Raw genomic sequence first — 19,055 nt, forward strand, 5'->3', positions numbered from 1 at the left:
GTCCAGGAAACCCTAACAAACACATCAGATATCCAGAGAAAAGTAAAACCCTGGGCACAAGAAAGGTTATTTATAGAAAAGCAGCTTTAAAAACCTTTGCATGTAATAAAGAAATAAATAAAAAAAACATTAAATAACAAAATCCAGCCTCTGTGTAAAAAAAAAAAATTTTAACAAGGAGAAAGGGAGGAACATTAATAAAGCCATTATTTCAATAAGACATAAATAAAATAAATTCACTGCATCATTTCCATCGTGTATTCTGAAGAACTACTTGACTTTTTTTATTTTACAAAATAGCAAACACTTCTGCTGGAAATGCAGTGCCAGCTCCGCCTAATAACCAGTATTAATTGCACGCATGAGTAGTTTAAGCTGTTGGTAGCTAATTCTGACAGTGTCTTTTCCAATTCTGTTCCCCAAGGCTGTTGACTGCATATGCGCGTAATGGTCCATTAACATAAAAACTTTTGTTTGCACCGTACATTTGCACATAGCGCAGAATATATTACAGTGTTATGTGCAAATGTACAGTGCAAACAAAAGTTTTAATGTCAATGGACCCATTGTGCGCATGAGCCATGGGTAACAGAATTAGAAAATATACTTTCTGAATTAGCTACCAAAATCTTAAACTACGCATGCGCGTGTTGACATCGCTGCTTTAATATTGAATAGGAGACTCATTTTCATCTCTGTCAAGATTAGCTACCCAAGGATGTGCGCATGCTTATAATTATGCAATTGCATTCCAAAGAATCTTTTGAAACATCTGTGGAATGCAATTCTGTAATTGCAAGCATGGTAGTTATTTTTGCCAGAACACGAGTACCTGTATTATAGTTATGCATTTAAAGGTTCAGTTAACACTTCGTAGTTTCAAGACATTTATTTTAAATCAAATAAATATGTTTGCTGCAATTCTTTTTCAAAAGCCAAGATCCACCCACCATTTGCCTTATTTGGAGGAGCCAATCACAGGTTGAGTCTGCAGACAGAAGGGCTAACCATAATCATTAATGTTAGTATAACATGTATTGTTTTACAGTTGTTATCTGATAAAATCAATTAAGGATATCTATGTAGTAGGGTTAGCCTTGACAAATCAGCAGGGTGCATTTCAAGTTCTGATAATTAGAAAACGCACAATTTTCAAAGCTAAAATTACATGAAGAGGGGGCAAAATAATGTATAATACAAAGTTGTTTCATTACACCTTTTTTGTGTCTTAAAGGGACATTATGCACCCAAAAAATATGGGCTATTTAAATAAAGAATGTAAAGAAGATAAAGTTTGTAATTTACATGTATTAGCAATTTTTCTGCTAAAGCTTCTAAAATTGATGATAAAGTTTCACTAGATAAGAATACGTCCGTAGAACACACTAGCTTCAAAGCAAGGCTTTTATTCTCGCTCTCTAGCTAGTGTCCTTACAGTCAACCCCCATGCTGGAGCCGCTAATACATGTCAAATACGATCCCCTCCCTGACTGTTCAACTGTGCAGGGGATCTCACTCACTGGGCCCCGTGCCCAGCACCCAGTTTCCCCTTCCAATTGTTTGCTTGCCTGCCAGCTGTTCCCCTCCGTTACCAGACTGAGCCTGGCAAGAGTAAAGTTCTGCAGGAGTGAGAAGGGAAGTGGGAGTGTGACACTGGATACCTTGGGGGATAAGCAGAGTGGGACATCAGGCATCAAGTGGGGGCAACTGGAGTGTTTCTTCATGATCAGATCTTAACCAGTTCCCCCCTTACACCACACACTTTTGTCCAGATCTCCCACATGTGCAGATGCTCCAGCAGCTAAGTACACTGACACCTGTGCTGCCCAGTGCCCCTGCCCCATGTCTTACCCCAGGGTACTGATGAAGCCATTGACCGAGCCCTCCGTATACCAAGACACAATGTCACCAGTATACAGGAAGCTGGACATCTTGTCAGGCATTGTCACTCATGGTCCGCACGGTGTTCAGCGCCCACTGCCTGTGGCTCCTTGTGCACAACTCCCAGAGACAACAACAGGCTCCACTATGTCACACACCGGCAGCAATGGAGTATCTGCACATGTGGGAGATCTGGACAAAATTGCGTGGTGTAAGGGGGAACTGGTGAAGATCTGATCATGAAGAAACACTCCAGCTGCCCCCACTCGATGCCTGATGTCCCACTCTGCTTGTCCCCCAAGGTATCCAATGTCACACTCCCGCTGCCCTTCTCACTCCTGTAGAACTTTACTCTTGCCGGGCTCAGTCTGGTAACGGAGGGGGACAGCTGGCAGGCAAGCAAACAATTGGAAGGGGAAACGGGGTGTTGGGCACGGGGCCCAGTGAGTGAGATCCCCTGCACAGTGGAACAGTCAGGGAGGGGATTGTAATTGACATGTATTAGCGGCTCCAGCATGGGGGCTGGCTGTAAGGACACTAGTTAGGGAGCGAGGAAAAAAGCCTTGCTTTGCAGTTAGTGTGTGCTATAGATGTATTCTTATGTAGTGAAACTTTATCATCAATTTTAGAAGCTTTAGCAGAAAAATTGCTAATATATGTCAATTACAAACTTTATCTTTGAATTCTTAATTTAAATAGCCCAAATTTTTTGGGTGTATAATGTCCCTTTAAGCATTAGATCTAGACTCCTTTATCAATGCACACAAACAAGTTTGACCCCTATACGTTCAGATTTTGAATTTCAATTAATAAAATAAATGCTTATACTCTCTAATAAATACTTTTCGTATCAATAAAAAATGTTCAGCTTTTCAGAAAGTAAATAGTCTTCCTGTTGTCATAAATGTAATAAATCTAATTCTGTGGATTTTACACAGCTACTCACCTTGACAGTTTTGCTTGGTTCTGGATTAGTTGACTCACTTTGATTGTTTGCTTTTAATTGTATGTTTTGCTGTATATTATTCTGTTCATCAATCCCATTGGTTTCCCTTTTAAATCTCTTCAGAGCTCTTTTTCTCCGATGAGTTAAGTCTTTGTGCTCTGTTGACATTTGAGTCCAGTCAATCAAATTCTGAACATCTTGCTGGGTTATAAACTGTGGCCTATGATGTATTACGGCTTCCAATCCAGATTTTTTCAGAACCACGAGCGTTGAGTCTCCAGACTCCATCCTTGCTGTGGAACACCTGTGTGCAGTCTGACAGTCAGCAAGGATACATGTTTCCTTTAGATACCAGAATGCATTGCAAAAGTGGCTCTGGCAGCAGAGTGCTTGGCAGGAGTGCATGGTCTGTGGGCCATCCACCAGCTTAATGAAGGCTGCATCGGTCCTAAAGCTATACCCAGGGTAAACTGCAGCTGTGTGACACAAATCATCACTTTCAATGGCACCTGTAAGGGGAAAAAAATCCCAAGAAACTCATGAGAATCTGATTAAATTGCTATTATTATTATCATTTATTTGTATAGCGCCACAAAATTCCGTAGTGCTGGGTACTGAGATAGGGGTATCCAATGACATACAAAAACATAACAGACTATACAGATCTAGTACATGAGGAAGAGGGCCCCGCTTCAAAGAGCTAACAGTCTATTTATAAACAGTGTAATAGTAGGAAGAACACATGCTGTGTATTCACTGAAACGAGGATATAAAAGCCTGCTTAAAGGGATAGCAAACATCTTGAAATTACTTTTGTCTGAAGTCTTCTAATAAATTAATATATCATTAGATGAACTATAGTAGAACAGATTAACACCTTGTTTGCTGCAATTGTTTTTCAATAGTCAAACTCCACCTATCACTTTCATTATTTGTAGGAGAAAATCTGGACTAGAGTCTGGAGATGACAGGATTTGCCACTGACATTCAAATCTGAAAAGGGCCTCCTTGTATGTTCACATTTCTAGGTCACCGATTCCGTACTATACTTCAATAAGCCTTTCTCATCAATTCCCTCCCCTGTTGTGTATATATCTCTTCTGTACTAGAATTGTGTCTAAGTCTCAAAACCTGACCCTTGGGAATAGATTTAGCGGTTTGGGATGACATGATTTAGCGATCAGAATAATACTGCCAGCTAAAGATTTTTGCATTTGAAGAGGGAAAGTGTAATAGGGTTTCAGTGACTGAGCAATGTGAACATACAAAAACCTTTTTAGATGATCCATATTTTCCATGCAATAGTCATTACAGTATGAACATATTTATGGCAAATTTGCAGATGCTACAGGGTGTTTTAGCACCAGTCATTGGTAGATGCAGATTTGTAGCTAAGAAAACCACCAACTTTATCATTTAAAATTGTCCCCTAGTCTTGTGACTCTAGTAATTGGTTAACCCCTTCAACCAAATAGACGTATATAAATATCTTGCAGTACCTTGCCTATCGTACCACAAGACGTATATATATATATATATATATATATATATATATATACATACATATATATACATATATATACATACACACACACACGTCTGAGCTTCAGGAAGCTCCAGCAGTCTCGGCTGTTAAGTTACAACGGAGAGCTGGAGTTCCTGAAGCTCCAGGCATCTGTCGCATATGGAACCTGGAGCGTGATCGGTGCTCTGGTTCCATATGAGGGCAGATGTCTGATTGTTACAGACGGTGACATTATGTGTGTCACCGTCTATAACAATCATTTGCTGGTGCCGGCGGGAAGTGTGGGTGGGCCCTACGCTACAGAAAAAAATAATAGAGGGACAGGAAGGAATGAGGCAGCTACACTACAGAAAGGGGATTGGGGGTGTAAGGGAGGTCAATAAATGGAGATCACAGAAGGGGGGGTGGAAGGTGGTGGGACCACTACACTACAGAAAAAAAATCAAAATTCAAAAAAAATAAAAAAATAAGAGATGGTGGCAATAGTTAGAGGGGGGAGGGTAAGAGATGTTTAGGGGGTGGAGGGTTAGGGGGGGATCCTACACTGCAGAAAAATAATAATAATAAAAATAATGGGGAGACTGTCTGCCAGTACTTTAGATGGGGGTGACCAGTGGGGGAGGGAGGAGAGCTGTTTGGGAGGGATCAGGGGATGGTAAGTGTAAGGTGGGAGGTTAATCTCTACACTAAAGCTAAAATAAATTAACCTTACAAGCTACCCAATTAACTCCATAACTGCCGAGAATAATAGAAGTGAGGGGCGCAGCTGCAATTAGTGGCCTTCTAATTACCGTAAAGCAATGGCAAAGCCAAATATGTCTGCTATTTCTGAACAAAGGGGATCCCAGAGATGCTTTTAAAACCATTTGTGCCATGATTGCACAAGCAGTATGTAAATAATTTCAGTGAGAAAGGCAAAGTTTGTGAAAAAATTTACAATTTTTTTTATTCGATCGCATTTGGCGGTGCACTGGTGGCATGAAATATACCAAAATGGGCCTAGATCAATGGATGAGAGAGATGATAGAGAGGAGATAGAGAGGAGATAGAGAGGAGATAGAGAGGAGATAGAGAGGAGATAGAGAGGAGATAGAGAGGAGATAGAGAGGAGATAGAGAGGAGATAGAGAGGAGATAGAGAGGAGATAGAGAGGAGATAGAGAGGAGATAGAGAGGAGATAGAGAGGAGATAGAGAGGAGATAGAGAGGAAATAGAGAGGAAATAGAGAGGAAATAGAGAGGAGATAGAGCGGAGATAGAGCGGAGATAGAGCGGAGATAGAGCGGAGATAGAGAGTTTTGACAGGTAAATAAAAAAAATCCAAGACTATTTCTGTTTAAATGAACGGATAGCAAAAATGCTGAAAATTCACTGGTATTTTGGGTCCCGTGGTTAAAGGGACAGTTTACCCAAAAACCTTCTCTCCTTTATTTTCAAGCATGTTCACTTTAATCCACATCAACATGTCACATTTTTTTTCAAACTTTCTAATTTATTAAATTATCAAATTTTCTTTGTACTCTTGGTTTCTTTTGTTGAAAAAAAGCTCAGGGGCACGCATGTCTGGCAGCAGTTTTGCAAGAATGTTATCCATTAGCAAGAGCACTAGATGGCAGCCCTATTTACTAAAGTACAAAAGAGATGGGCACGGAGGTAAATGAATCAAAGTCTTTATTTAAAGCAGTCTCCAACACATGGGTAAAACAAAGAGGAAAGACCATAACAGTCTTACGCATTTCGGCTGTATATCACCTTACTCATAGACTGATCGGCATTTGAATATATGTCAAAAGAGAAACAACACCTCTCAAAAGATAAGAATAAAACTTGGTACCTAACAATATATTTGAGTTTTTTGTTCTTTGATGTTATTATTTTGACTTAACAATATCCCATTAAACACAAATATATCTCTTTTATTTTACCAAACGTTTATAATGTTAGTTTCAGTATTAAAAGTATAAAAAGGAGAAATAAGTGCGCAAAAATGCTAAAGTAAACAAGAACAAAAGGGGGTAGAAGTGTCAACAATAAAATTATCTCACTTAGAGTATAATATAGAATATCTCTGATTGAATGGCTACTATGTTTTCACACTTGAGAGACAGTGTTTGGCCTCCAAAAATTATGTGACTATAACCATGGAAATGAAACACACATAAATAAAAAGATATTTTAAACACAATTTATAATTTTCACAAAATAAAGAACAAGTATTTCTAATTAAAAAATCATATACCTCTCACTTCATATTTATTTCAAATTAAAATTAAAATGCAAATAAAATTTGTATAAATCTATAATATAAATTGTAGATTAAATCTACTAAGGACCGCTCCTAATTCATAAACCTATTACACCTAATTCATAAAACTATTACACAAATACTTCAACAAATACTTCAACAAATAAAATACAAAAATGATTAAAAAGTTGTTACAAGCGATCAAAGTTGATACAAGCGATCAAACCAAATTTAAAATAAAATGTTGCTATTGGAAACTCCGTGGAACAGGCTCCCAAATCGATATCCAGAAATGATTATCCTTCGCAGGCTGTCCGTAGAGCAAATAGGCAAGATAAGCAATGGCGGTCTTCTGATTTCTTCCAAACTTTTAGGAATGTCGTCTAGATGGAAGACAGAAATGTCCGCTTGAAATGGGCGTTTAAAGTAATTCAACAAACATTTGTAGGTACTTGCACATTAGTACCAGAAGGCGCTGATCAATGTGTAAGTACCTACAAATGTTTGTTGAATTACTTTGAACGCCCATTTCAAGCGGACATTTCTGTCTTCCATCTAGACCCTGGTTTCTCAACAGCCGGGCCGTGATAGCCCTGCTGGTGGGCCCCGGTCTGTCATGCCCCCACTGCACACTCTTACCCCACTGCACACCAAGGGCAGACTGATACCAATCAAGGTCCCAGGAACACTGTCTCACACTGACCAAAATGTATTACATTTTATGTAAATGAACATGGTAGGCTCCCTGCCCTGCCCCCAACAGGCCCCTCAACCTCCAGAGCCAGGACCCCCAACATTAAGGTCCAGAGAAAGGGTACCCAACCTCCAGGGCCAGACCCCACACTCCATGGCCCTCACAGCGACAGACCCCCGCCAGGGCCCCTCTAAACCCACACTTTTTTTGCTTAGTTACTGAGAGGGCAACTGAAAACTCCAGCTTAAGGAATGCACCAGGATACGTGGAGATGCCATTTGTGGGCCCCCCTACTGGCTGGTCCCTCGGCACAGGTCCTATTTGCCTGGCTGATCAGTCCTCACCTGCTGCACACTATATATATATATATATATATATAACTACCGGGCCATGGCCATGTCTAGCTAAAATTTACCGGGCCTTGAGGTCACTTTGGTTGAGAACCACTGATCTAGACGACATTCCTAAAAGTTTGGAAGAAATCAGAATACCGCCATTGCTTATCTTGCTTATTTGCTCTACGGACAGCCTGCGAAGGATAATCATTTCTGGATATCGATTTGGGAGCCTGTTCCACGGAGTTTCCAATAGCAACATTTTATTTTAAATTTGGTTTGATCGCTTGTATCAACTTTGATCGCTTGTAACAACTTTTTAATCATTTTTGTATTTTATTTGTTGAAGTATTTGTTGAAGTATTTGTGTAATAGTTTTATGAATTAGGTGTAATAGGTTTATGAATTAGGACCGGTCCTTAGTAGATTTAATCTACAATTTATATTATAGATTTATACAAATTTTATTTGCTTTTTAATTTTAATTTGAAATAAATATGAAGTGAGAGGTATATGATTTTTTAATTAGAAATACTTGTTCTTTATTTTGTGAAAATTATAAATTGTGTTTAAAATATCTTTTTATTTATGTGTGTTTCATTTCCATGGTTATAGTCACATAATTTTTGGAGGCCAAACACTGTCTCTCAAGTGTGAAAACATAGTAGCCATTCAATCAGAGATATTCTATATTATACTCTAAGTGAGATAATTTTATTGTTGACACTTCTACCCCCTTTTGTTCTTGTTTACTTTAGAATTTTTGCGCACTTATTTCTCCTTTTTATACTTTTGCTCTTTGTTTGGAGGTTTAATTGGGAATCCCCCTTGTTAAAAGTGTTTGTATTCAGGTCATTTTGCGCTGGTCTCTAACTGTTTTTCTTTTTTAGTTTCAGTATTAAAACCTTGGGGACTCTTGTTTCCAGGGTAAATATCCAGAATGCTTCTCTCTTTGCTATTATGGAGAGCATATCACCTCCTCTGTATGGTTTTCTCACTCTCTGATACACAATGATACACCATTTAAATGTTTGTGTTCGGCCCTGATGGTCATTAATAAAGTGGGAGGCTAAAGCTGAACAATGTACAGAGTTATCAATATCGTTAAGGTGTTCTCGTATGCGTTCACGAGTTTCTCCAACTGTGCGACCCACATATTGTAATTTGGAGGTTTGGCACCAAGCAAGAAACACTGCATATTTAGTTCTACAATTAGTGCATGAATCAAGTGAAAACACCCTTTGTGTCGAGTGAGCTTGGAATGCCTTACATATTCATGTTTTGCCACTGCATTTGTAGTGCCCTTTGCATGTGAGCCATGATGAACTATTTGATTGGTTGGTATTAGACCAGGTCATACTAGGAGCCAATGTTACCCAATGCCTTGTTTCTGCTACTTACAAACTGGCAGCCCTCTCTGACACTAGAGGCTAAGTTGTCATCTCCTAAAAGGATGGGAAGAGGCTTTTTGACGATATTACACACGTTAGTATACTAGAATGAAAAGGTAGTTACAAAAACTAAATTATTTGTTTGTTTCTCCTGTACCTGTTTTTTTACCTATAAGTAAGGATTGTCTATCTATATCTTTAATTGCCATGTATGCCTTGTCAATGACACGACTGGGATAACCCCTTTGGAGTTGATGACTTTTTAAATCATTACTTTCTCCTTGAAAATCCAAAGTATTGGAGCAGTTATGTTTTAATCTGACAAATTGTCCTTTAGCTATGCCAAACTGGCAATGCTTGGGGTAAGAGCTTTTAGCATGCAGAAGAGTATTAGATGATATAGGCTTTCTATATAGGGTAGAGGTGACAGTACCTGTTACAGATTCACCTTTCAATACAATATCCAGATATGGTATCTCCGTCTTTTCTATGGTATATGTAAATCTGGGTTTACACTGGTTATGTTTAAGATATTGCATGAATATCTCTGCTTGATCTTTATCTCCTGACCATACAAATAACAAGTCATCAATGTATTGTTGGTACATGACAATCAGTTCCCGGAATTGATTTATATCTCCAAAGAGATGGGACAGCTCCCACCAACCCATGAACAGGTTGGAATAGGAGGGGGTGAATTTCACCCCCATAGGCGTCCCCTGTCTCAGGAGAAATTATCATTGAATTGAAAAAAAATTGTGATTAAGCAAAAACTTCAAAACTTGTATAATAAATAGTTTTAGATCTGAGGAGTAGTAAGTAAAGTAATCCAAAAAGTATTTCACAGCATGGATGCCCAGAGAGTGAGGTATAGTGATATAGAACCATACAACATCTACTGTTAGCCATATATTTACAGAGTTCCATTTAATTTCTTGAATTAATGATAGTAAGTGTTTTGTGTCTTTCAACAGAGAGGGAAGTCAACAAGGGGTTTTAGAAGGGTGTCTAGCCAGTTTGAAAGGTTCTCAAAAAAGGCAGCCTATACCAGCTACTATTGATCTACCTGTGACCTGTTTGAGAAACTTATGCACCTTGGGAAATAAATTAAATATGGTCATAACTGGATTAGGAGTGAATAGATATTTAAATATGGATGTGTCTATAACAGGACGCTCTAGGCCATCCTCAAGTAAGTCTTTAAGTCTATGCTTGAATATTACTGTTGGATCTGCTTTTAATTTAATATAGGCTGTGACTTCAGACAATTGTCTTGGGGCCTTAGTATATAATCAGATCTGTTCATTATCACTATATTGCCCCCTTTACCAGCTTGACGAATGATAAGATTTTTACAAGCTTGCAAATAGCATTTCTTTCATCTGCAGATAAATTTGATATTGTATTAGTGTTGAGTTCAGAGAGAGACATTAAAGGGCCATGATACCCAAGTGATGCAGCATAGCTGTAAAAAGCTGACTAGAAATTATCACCTGAACATCTCTATGTAAAAAAGAAAGATATTTTAGCTCAAAAATTCCTCAGTAGCCACATCTCATTGTAAAGGACTTCTAAGCAGCAAATCAGTATGTCTGTCCTGGGACAGACAAAGGAGCGAGCTTTGTGCACTCTCATCTTATTTCCCTATTCAGTTTAAGGAAGTTTACTATGAAATCTCATGAGTTAAGTGAAATCTCCTGAGATCACAGTAAAAGAGTTCATGACCTCAGCACTGTTGATGATGATTGGCTGCTATTCATTTCTTCAATTTTTTAAATTATTTTTTTACCTGCAGCTGGGAAGCAGCTGAAGTATAACTTTTTACACAGAACTTACTCTGGTGAGCTGAGGAAATTGTAAGGTAAAATATCTTCCTTTTTTACATAGAGATGCTCAGGTGATATTTTCCGGTCAGCTTTTAATAGTTATGCTGCATCAGTTTCAAGTGAGTTAGCATATGAGTATTATGATCCTTTAAGTCTCAACTTTTTTTATGGAATGTATCCAAAAATATACCTCTAGCTCGTGTAGGATAAAACCGTGAATAAGGTACAAAGCGTACATGTGAATTTTTAGGTTCAGAGAGTGTAGAGGATTCAACTTCTAGTTCCAATAACAAGAATGTATCTGCAGTTGAAATAAAATCTGCTCCATATTGGATATCAAACGTTATGCCAGTGTTGTTAGTAGACACAGTCCAGATTTTAACTGGTTGGTTTTCATTAGAGAAAAACGTACTCAAGGTGAGGTTACGAACAAAACAATCTCTTCAACACAGAATATCATGGGAACAATGCCAATTTGAAAACAGAAGTAAATTAGAAACTTTTTTTATTTTTTAAGTGTATGCTCTGTCTGAATCACAAAAGAAAATGTTTGGGTTTCAAATCCCTTTCAGCATCTCTTTAAAGGAAAAGAAAAAAGTTAATTTATGCTTACCTGATAAATTAATTTCTTCTATGGTACGACGAGTCCACGGATTCATCCTTTTCTTGTGGGATATTATCCTCCTGCTAACAGGAAGTGGCAAAGAGCACCACAGCAGAGCTGTCTATATAGCTCCTCCCTTAGCTCCACCCCCCAGTCATTCGACCGAAAGTACAGGAAGAAAAAGGAGAAACTAAAAGGTGCAGAGGTGAATGAAGTTTAAAATCAAAAAATATAATCTGTATTAAAATGACAGGGCGGGCTGGGGACTCGTCGTACCATAGAATAAATTAATTTATCAGGTAAGCATAAATTTACTTTTCTTCTATAAAGGTACGACGAGTCCACGGATTCATCCTTTACTTGTGGGATACAATACCAAAGCTACAGGACACGGATGAACGGGATGGACAAGACAGATGGTTAAACAGAAGGCACCACTGCTTGAAGAACTTTTCTCCCAAAAATAGCCTCCAAAGAAGCAAAAGTATCAAATTCGGAAAATTTGGAAAAGGTATGAAGCGAAGACCAAGTCGCAGCCTTACAAATCTGTTCAACAGAATCATCATTTTTAAAAGCCCATCTGGAAGTCACCGCTCTAGTAGAGTGAGCTGTAATCCTTTCAGGAGGCTGCTGTCCAGCAGTCTCGTATGCCAAACGGATGATGCTTTTCAGCCAAAAAGAAAGAGAGGTAGCCGTAGCTTTTTGACCTCTACGTTTTCTAGAATAGACAACAAACAAAGAAGATGTTTGACGGAAATCTTTGGTTGCTTGTAAGTAAAACTTCAAAGCACGAACCACGTCCAAGTTGTGCAACAAACGCTCCTTCTTAGAGGAAGGATTAGGACACAGAGAAGGAACAACAATTTTCTGATTGATATTCCTATTAGTAACAACCTTAGGAAGGAATCCAGGTTTAGTACGCAAAACCACCTTATCAGCATGGAAAAAAACAAGATAAGGCGAGTCGCATTGCAATGCAGATAGTTCAGAAACTCTTCTAGCCGAAGTGATAGCAACTAAAATCAGAACTTTCCAAGATAGAAGCTTAATATCTATGGAATACATAAGTTCAAACGGAACCCCTTGAAGAACTTTAAGAACTAAATTCAAACTCCATGGCGGAGCAACAGGTTTAAACACAGGCTTGATTCTAACTAAAGCCTGACAGAACGACTGAACGTCTGGAACATCCGCCAAACGCTTGTGTAGTAAAATTGATAAAGCAGATATCTGTCCCTTTAAGGAACTAGCTGATAGCCCCTTCTCCAATCCTTCTTGTAGAAAGGACAAAATCCTAGGAATCCTGATCTTACTCCATGAGTAGCCTTTGGATTCGCACCAATAAAGATATTTACGCCATATCTTATGATAAATTTTCCTAGTGACAGGCTTTTGAGCCTGAATCAAGGTATCTATGACCGACTCCGAGAAACCCCGCTTGGATAAAAGCAGTCAGCCGCAGAGAAACTAGATTTGGATGCTGGAACGGACCTTGAATCAGAAGGTCCTGTCTCAGTGGCAGAGTCCATGGTGGAAGAGATGACATATCCACCAGGTCTGCATACCAAGTCCTGCGTGGCCACGCAGGTGCTATCAAAATCACTGAAGCTCTCTCCTGTTTGATTCTGGCAATCAAACGAGGAAGGAGAGGAAATGGTGGAAACACATAAGCCAGGTTGAACGACCAGGGTACTGCTAGAGCATCTATCAGTACTGCCTGAGGATCCCTTGACCTGGACCCGTAACAAGGAAGTTTGGCGTTCTGACGAGACGCCATCAGATCCAATTTTGGTGTGCCCCATTGATGAATCAATTGTGCAAACACCTCCGGATGGAGTTCCCACTCCCCCGGATGAAAAGTCTGACGACTTAGAAAATCCGCTTCCCAGTTCTCCACTCCTGGGATATAGATTGCTGATAGATGGCAAGAGTGAGTCTCTGCCCATCAAATTATTTTGGAAACCTCTATCATCGCTAGAGAACTCTTTGTTCCCCCCTGATGATTGATATATGCTACAGTCGTGATATTGTCAGACTGGAATCTTAAGAATCTGGCCGAGCCAGCTGAAGCCCCGCCTGAAGCGCGTTGAATATCGCTCTCAGTTCTAGAATATTTATCGGGAGAAGAGCCTCCTCCTGAGTCCACAAACCCTGAGCTTTCTGGGAATTCCAGACTGCACCCCAGCCCAATAGGCTGGCGTCCGTTGTCACTATGACCCACGCTGGCCTGCGGAAACACATTCCCTGGGACAGATGATCCTGTGACAACCACCAAAGAAGAGAGTCTCTGATCTCTTGATCCAGATTTATCTGAGGAGATAAATCTGCATAATCCCCATTCCACTGTTTGAGCATGCATAGTTGCAGTGGTCTGAGATGCAAGCGAGCATACGGAACTATGTCCATTGCCGTTACCATTAGTCCGATTACCTCCATACACTGAGCCACTGACGGCCGAGGAATGGAATGAAGAGCTCGGAAGGTGGTTAGAAGCTTTTTTTTTTTCAATAACTTTTTATTTGAGGTTGAACATAAAGTATACAGGAAATATACAGTACAAAGCCACCATAAAAACTGTTTGGAATGAAGACAACATGAGATACAACATTGTGATTGATTATCTGCATTACATAAAAAGGCATAAAAAGATGGACACAATACTCAGGCAGTATACCAAATCTTTTGTAAACCTCCAAGATGGTAAATGAGGCCACTTTCGGACCTCCACTCTATGTGAGATAGGTATTGGAGGTAAAAAACAACAACTAAGGAGACCACTCTTGGATCTCAACTGAACCTCAATTTTCTATTTTTACAGCAGTATTGATATAGTGAAAACAATTCTAAAATGCTGGTAAATAATCAAATTGGGGGCCCCCTAAATATCTCTTGAGGCCACTCTTGGACCTACTATAATTCCTAATTTAACCAAGCTACAGGAGGTTAAAATGAACATTAAGAGACTACTCTTGAGTCTCAGAGAATTTTTAGATTGTAGTAAGTATTATAAAGAATTATAATGTTATTATAAATTCTGTGTATAATATGGTTATTAAAAAAAGAAAGAAATGGTCTCTCTACACACAGTGGTATATATATATATATATATATATATATATATATATATATATATATATATATATATATATATATATATATATATATATATATATATATATATATATATATATATATATAATGGAAAAGGAAAACCTGTTTTTTTTAATGTGGAAGGAGATTGAGCCTGCTCTGTAAGAAACAGTGGCATTAAAATGGGGATATCAGATAAAATAAATAAAATAAATCTCAAATATATTGGCTATTAGGATTAATCTGTGATGCAAGAATATGAATTGGCATAAATAAAATAAAATAAAATAAAAGGAAGCGACTTGGCATGTATAGGGATCAGTTCTTGAGACCCAGCGGTTAACTTGATTCAAACTGTACCAGGACTCTTTAGGACTAGTAGAGAAAGGTAAACAAATAGAGTCTAATTATAAATGAACTAAGATTATCCTCTCAAGATTATAAGTGAGGTTTGCAAAAGTCAAAAACTAAATAACAAGTATATAGGAGAGTAGTAGCATAGTGACAAGCAGCTATTTTATAAGGATAAACTTTAACTTAGAAGCATGCTGCGCTCCATCATCTCGGCCGCAGACAATGGGGCAGCCCTCCTAGCTGAGAGAATACGATAACTGAATAGCTGCTGTTAGCGGGCATAACATAACTATTGCATAAAACATTTAAGCCAATTATTAATGACATATTAAAATAATTATAGGTTGGAAGAACAATCAGAGAAACCTTCAAAGCAGTGCACAGATCTAGCAAGACTTTATAACACAACCTAGATGCATGCAGTAAATATGAATACTATAGGTCTAGACTAGGAGGTTAGTCCAAAATTACAGGTTCTCTCTCACAAGGTAGGACTTGTCCACATGAAAGATATATATGTGTTATCCTGTTGGCATCAGTAGTAAACATCCAGGTGCCCCAGTAGTCACAAAGTCTCCAAGAATAGTCCCAAGATATGGTTGAATAGAAATTCAGTCATTTAATGGTTAACTGTGAGAGTTCTATGGGTAGAATGACTGACCTTTGCAATGTCTACTAATCCCTGCACTCGTTTCCTATCCTTGTAGACAATCCATCTGTGTGGGGTGTTTAACCTATACCTGCTCTGAAGGTAAGTACCAAAAAGAGCTGGTGCTGAGAGCTTTTAGGTGCCAGTCGAAGCCGACATGCAGTGTCTGGAGTTGAGAGGGAGTCCGGTCTGTATGACCCACTAAATCAACATCAAGAGCTGCGTGGGGGACCCGATGTCATCATGGCCACAACTGTAAACTGAAGACAGGCTCCAATGGGTGTCTGGGGGTAAGCCCCGTGATATAACCGAGCCAAAATCTTCCCACACTGGCCAATTAGCCTGCAGAGAACTAAGAGAGGGTTTGAGAGTCTGCCCGGCAATTGGTAGTGCTTTTTCACATAAGTGAACATCCGTAGTGAGAGGCAAAAGGATATGCGCTACAGCGGTATCTCTTGTTAAATGTGAGCATACAGCTTCACTATCAGAATCCCCAAATGCTTCTCCTTCTAGCTCCGGAACCTCAGCCAAAATGGGGTGTTCAACATCTTCGTGCAGGTACCCGCATGGAGTGTGTTGGAAAGCTGTGATCAGTACTTGCTCCAATTTAGAAAAGTGATCATCGAGAAGTAAAAACAGTTCCTCTACCCATGCGGTCGCCATCTTTGTATTTTCTTCAAAAGCGCAACCTGACACAGGTCCAGAGCCGCATCCAAAGAGATTATCAAATTATGCCAATAAGGTATAATGTCCTTAGGCAAGCAATCTCCTAAATGAAGTGTAGGGAATAAACGATAGGCACATAGAGTGCCGCTTAACGACAGGGCCTAGAAAGCCCCGCCGGGGGTATAGTTAGAGCCTAGATGGTATAGCCGTTCCGAGCGCTGATGCCAACAGCAGTTCAGACAAATAGTAGGCTTGTTATGTGTACCAACAACAGGAGAGTTCAATTCTAAGGGTTATGCTTCTGAATAAGGCTGGTAGTAGGAATATTGTGAAGTTTATAGTTGAAAAGCTGGAGCAGCATACAGTGATGCGTCCTGTCATGGACGCTGCCCGGAAGTTCCCCTGTGGTTAGAAGCTTTGATTTCCTGACCTCCGTCAGAAAATTTTTCATGTCCACCGAATCTATCAGAGTTCCCAGGAATGGAACTCTTGTGAGAGGGAGAAGTGAACTCTTTTTTACGTTCACCTTCCACCCGTGAGATCTTAGAAAAGCCAACACGATGTCCGTATGAGACTCGGCTAGTTGGTAAGTCGACGCCTGAATTAAGATATCGTCCATATAAGGTGCCACTGCTATGCCCCGCGGCCTTAGAACCGCCAGAAGGGACCCTAGCACCTTTGTGAAAATTCTGGGAGCTGTGGCCAACCCGAAGGGAAGAGCCACAAACTGGTGATGCTTGTCTAGAAAGGTGAACCTGAGGAACTGGTGATGATCTTTGTGGATAGGGATATGTAGATAAGCATCCTTTAAGTCCAAGGTGGTCATATATTGACCCTCCTGGATCATTGGTAAAATAGTCTGAATGGTCTCCATCTTGAAAGATGGGACTCTGAGGAATTTGTTTAGGATCTTGAGATCTAAAATTGGTCTGAAGGTTCCCTCTTTTTTGGGAACCACAAAGAGATTGGAGTAAAACCCCTGCCCCTGTTCTGCTTTCGGAACTGGGCGGATTACTCCCATGGTATATAGGTATTTTACACAGCGTAAGAACGCCTCTCTTTTTGTCTGGTTTGCAGACAATTGAGAAAGATGGAATCTCCCCCTTGGAGGAGAATCTTTGAAATCTAGAAGATACCCCTGGGTTACGATCTCTAAAGCCCAGGAGTCCTGAACGTCTCTTGCCCAAGCCTGAGCAAAGAGAGAAAGTCTGCCCCCTACTCTATCCGGTCCCGGATCGGGGGCTACCCCTTCCTGCTGTCTTGGTGGCAGCAAGGGCTTCTTGGCCTGTTTACCTTTGTGAAGAAATTAAAAACTAATATTTTATCACCTCTTTCACTTTACCCTTCCTAGTACTTAGAGTAGGCAAAGAGAATGACTGGGGGTGGAGCTAAGGGAGGAGCTATATAGACTGCTCTACTGTGGTGCTCTTTGCCACTTCCTGTTAGCAGGAGGATAATATCCCACTAGTAAAGGATGAATCCGTGGACTCGTACCTTATAGAAGAAAAGAAAAAATGGGAGTGTTTTTATTTTCAGACGGGGTTCATAGTTTTTATTTTCAGTCTTTTTTTAATGTAAATGTGTTGAATGTGCCTAGAGACACTTAAAAGGGACATGAACCCCATTTTTTTCTTTTGTGATTCAGAGAAAGCATACAATTTGAAATAATTTTCCAATTTTATTTTATTATCTAATTTGTTTAATCCTCTTGGTATCCTTTGTTGAAAAGCATATCTAGAAAGGCTCAGGAGCTGATTATTGGTGGCTGCACATGTATGCCTGATGTTATTGGCTCACAAATGTGCATCAATGTTTCTTCAACAAAAGACACTAAGAGAAGGAAGCAAAATAGATAATAGAAGTAAATTGTTAAGTTGTTTAAAATCACATTCTCTATCTAAATCATGAAAGAAAAAAATTGCGTTTTATGTCCCTTTTAAGAAGATGAAATCTTTAATTGGGTTAAATTCCTATCAATTATTTTATAAACAGCTGGTCAAGGTATTTCTTCCAGAGTCAGATGCTGCCTACCCCGAAATGTTGCGAAGTGTTCATTGGTCAGACAAAATTCTAAACCAGTGTTTCTCAACTACAGTCCTCAAGTACCCCTAACAGGCCAGATTTTCATTATATCTGAACTAGAGCACAGTTGTAACAATCAGCTGATGTGTGAGAACAAGTTAGTAACCACGGTTACTGATCAGCTGATTATTTCCCCTATGCTCTTGTTAAAGGGACAGTCTACACTAAAATTGTTATCGTTATAATGCCTTTATTACCCCTTCCCCAGCTTTGCACAACCAACATTATTATATTAATATACTTTTATGCTAGTTCATGTGGGCCATATAGATAACATTGTGATCACGCCCATGGAGTTATTTAAGAGTCAGCACAACACAGCAACTAATTGGCTAAAATGTCAGAAAAAAAAGTCAATATATATTAAATAAAAAGTCATGTGATCAGGGGCCTGTTAGAAGATGCTTAGATATAAGGTAATCACAGAGGTAAAAATTATATATATATATATATATATATATATATATATATATATATATATATATAAAAAACTGTGTTGGTTATGCAAAACTGGGGAATGGGTAATAAAAGGGATTATCTCTGTTTCAAAACAATAACAATTCTATTGTAGACTGTCCCTTTAAAGTATCATGAAAATCTGGCATGTTAGGGTGTACTTGAGGACTGGAGTTGAGAAACACTGGTCTAAAGCACCTGAATAACTATAAATGTGTGAAAGTCCCCATATTTACTGATGAGAGTTAAAAAAACATAATTTATGTAAGAACTTACCTGATAAATTCTTTTCTTTCATATTAGCAAGAGTCC

General features: G+C 39.1%; 1 protein-coding gene across 1 annotated transcript in view; it reads right to left on the bottom strand.

The window, feature by feature from the left end:
• KIAA0319L (KIAA0319 like) overlaps positions 1 to 19,055 on the bottom strand; it is a 336,519-nt gene that overhangs the window by 230,378 nt on the left and 87,086 nt on the right. The window contains exon 4 of the mRNA XM_053706996.1: positions 2,828 to 3,336. Coding sequence (XP_053562971.1) covers positions 2,828 to 3,336 — 509 coding nt within the window. The remainder of the gene's footprint in view (positions 1 to 2,827; positions 3,337 to 19,055) is intronic.

Source organism: Bombina bombina, chromosome 3 (assembly GCF_027579735.1).
Source record: "Bombina bombina isolate aBomBom1 chromosome 3, aBomBom1.pri, whole genome shotgun sequence".
Classification (NCBI taxonomy): Eukaryota; Metazoa; Chordata; class Amphibia; order Anura; family Bombinatoridae; genus Bombina; species Bombina bombina.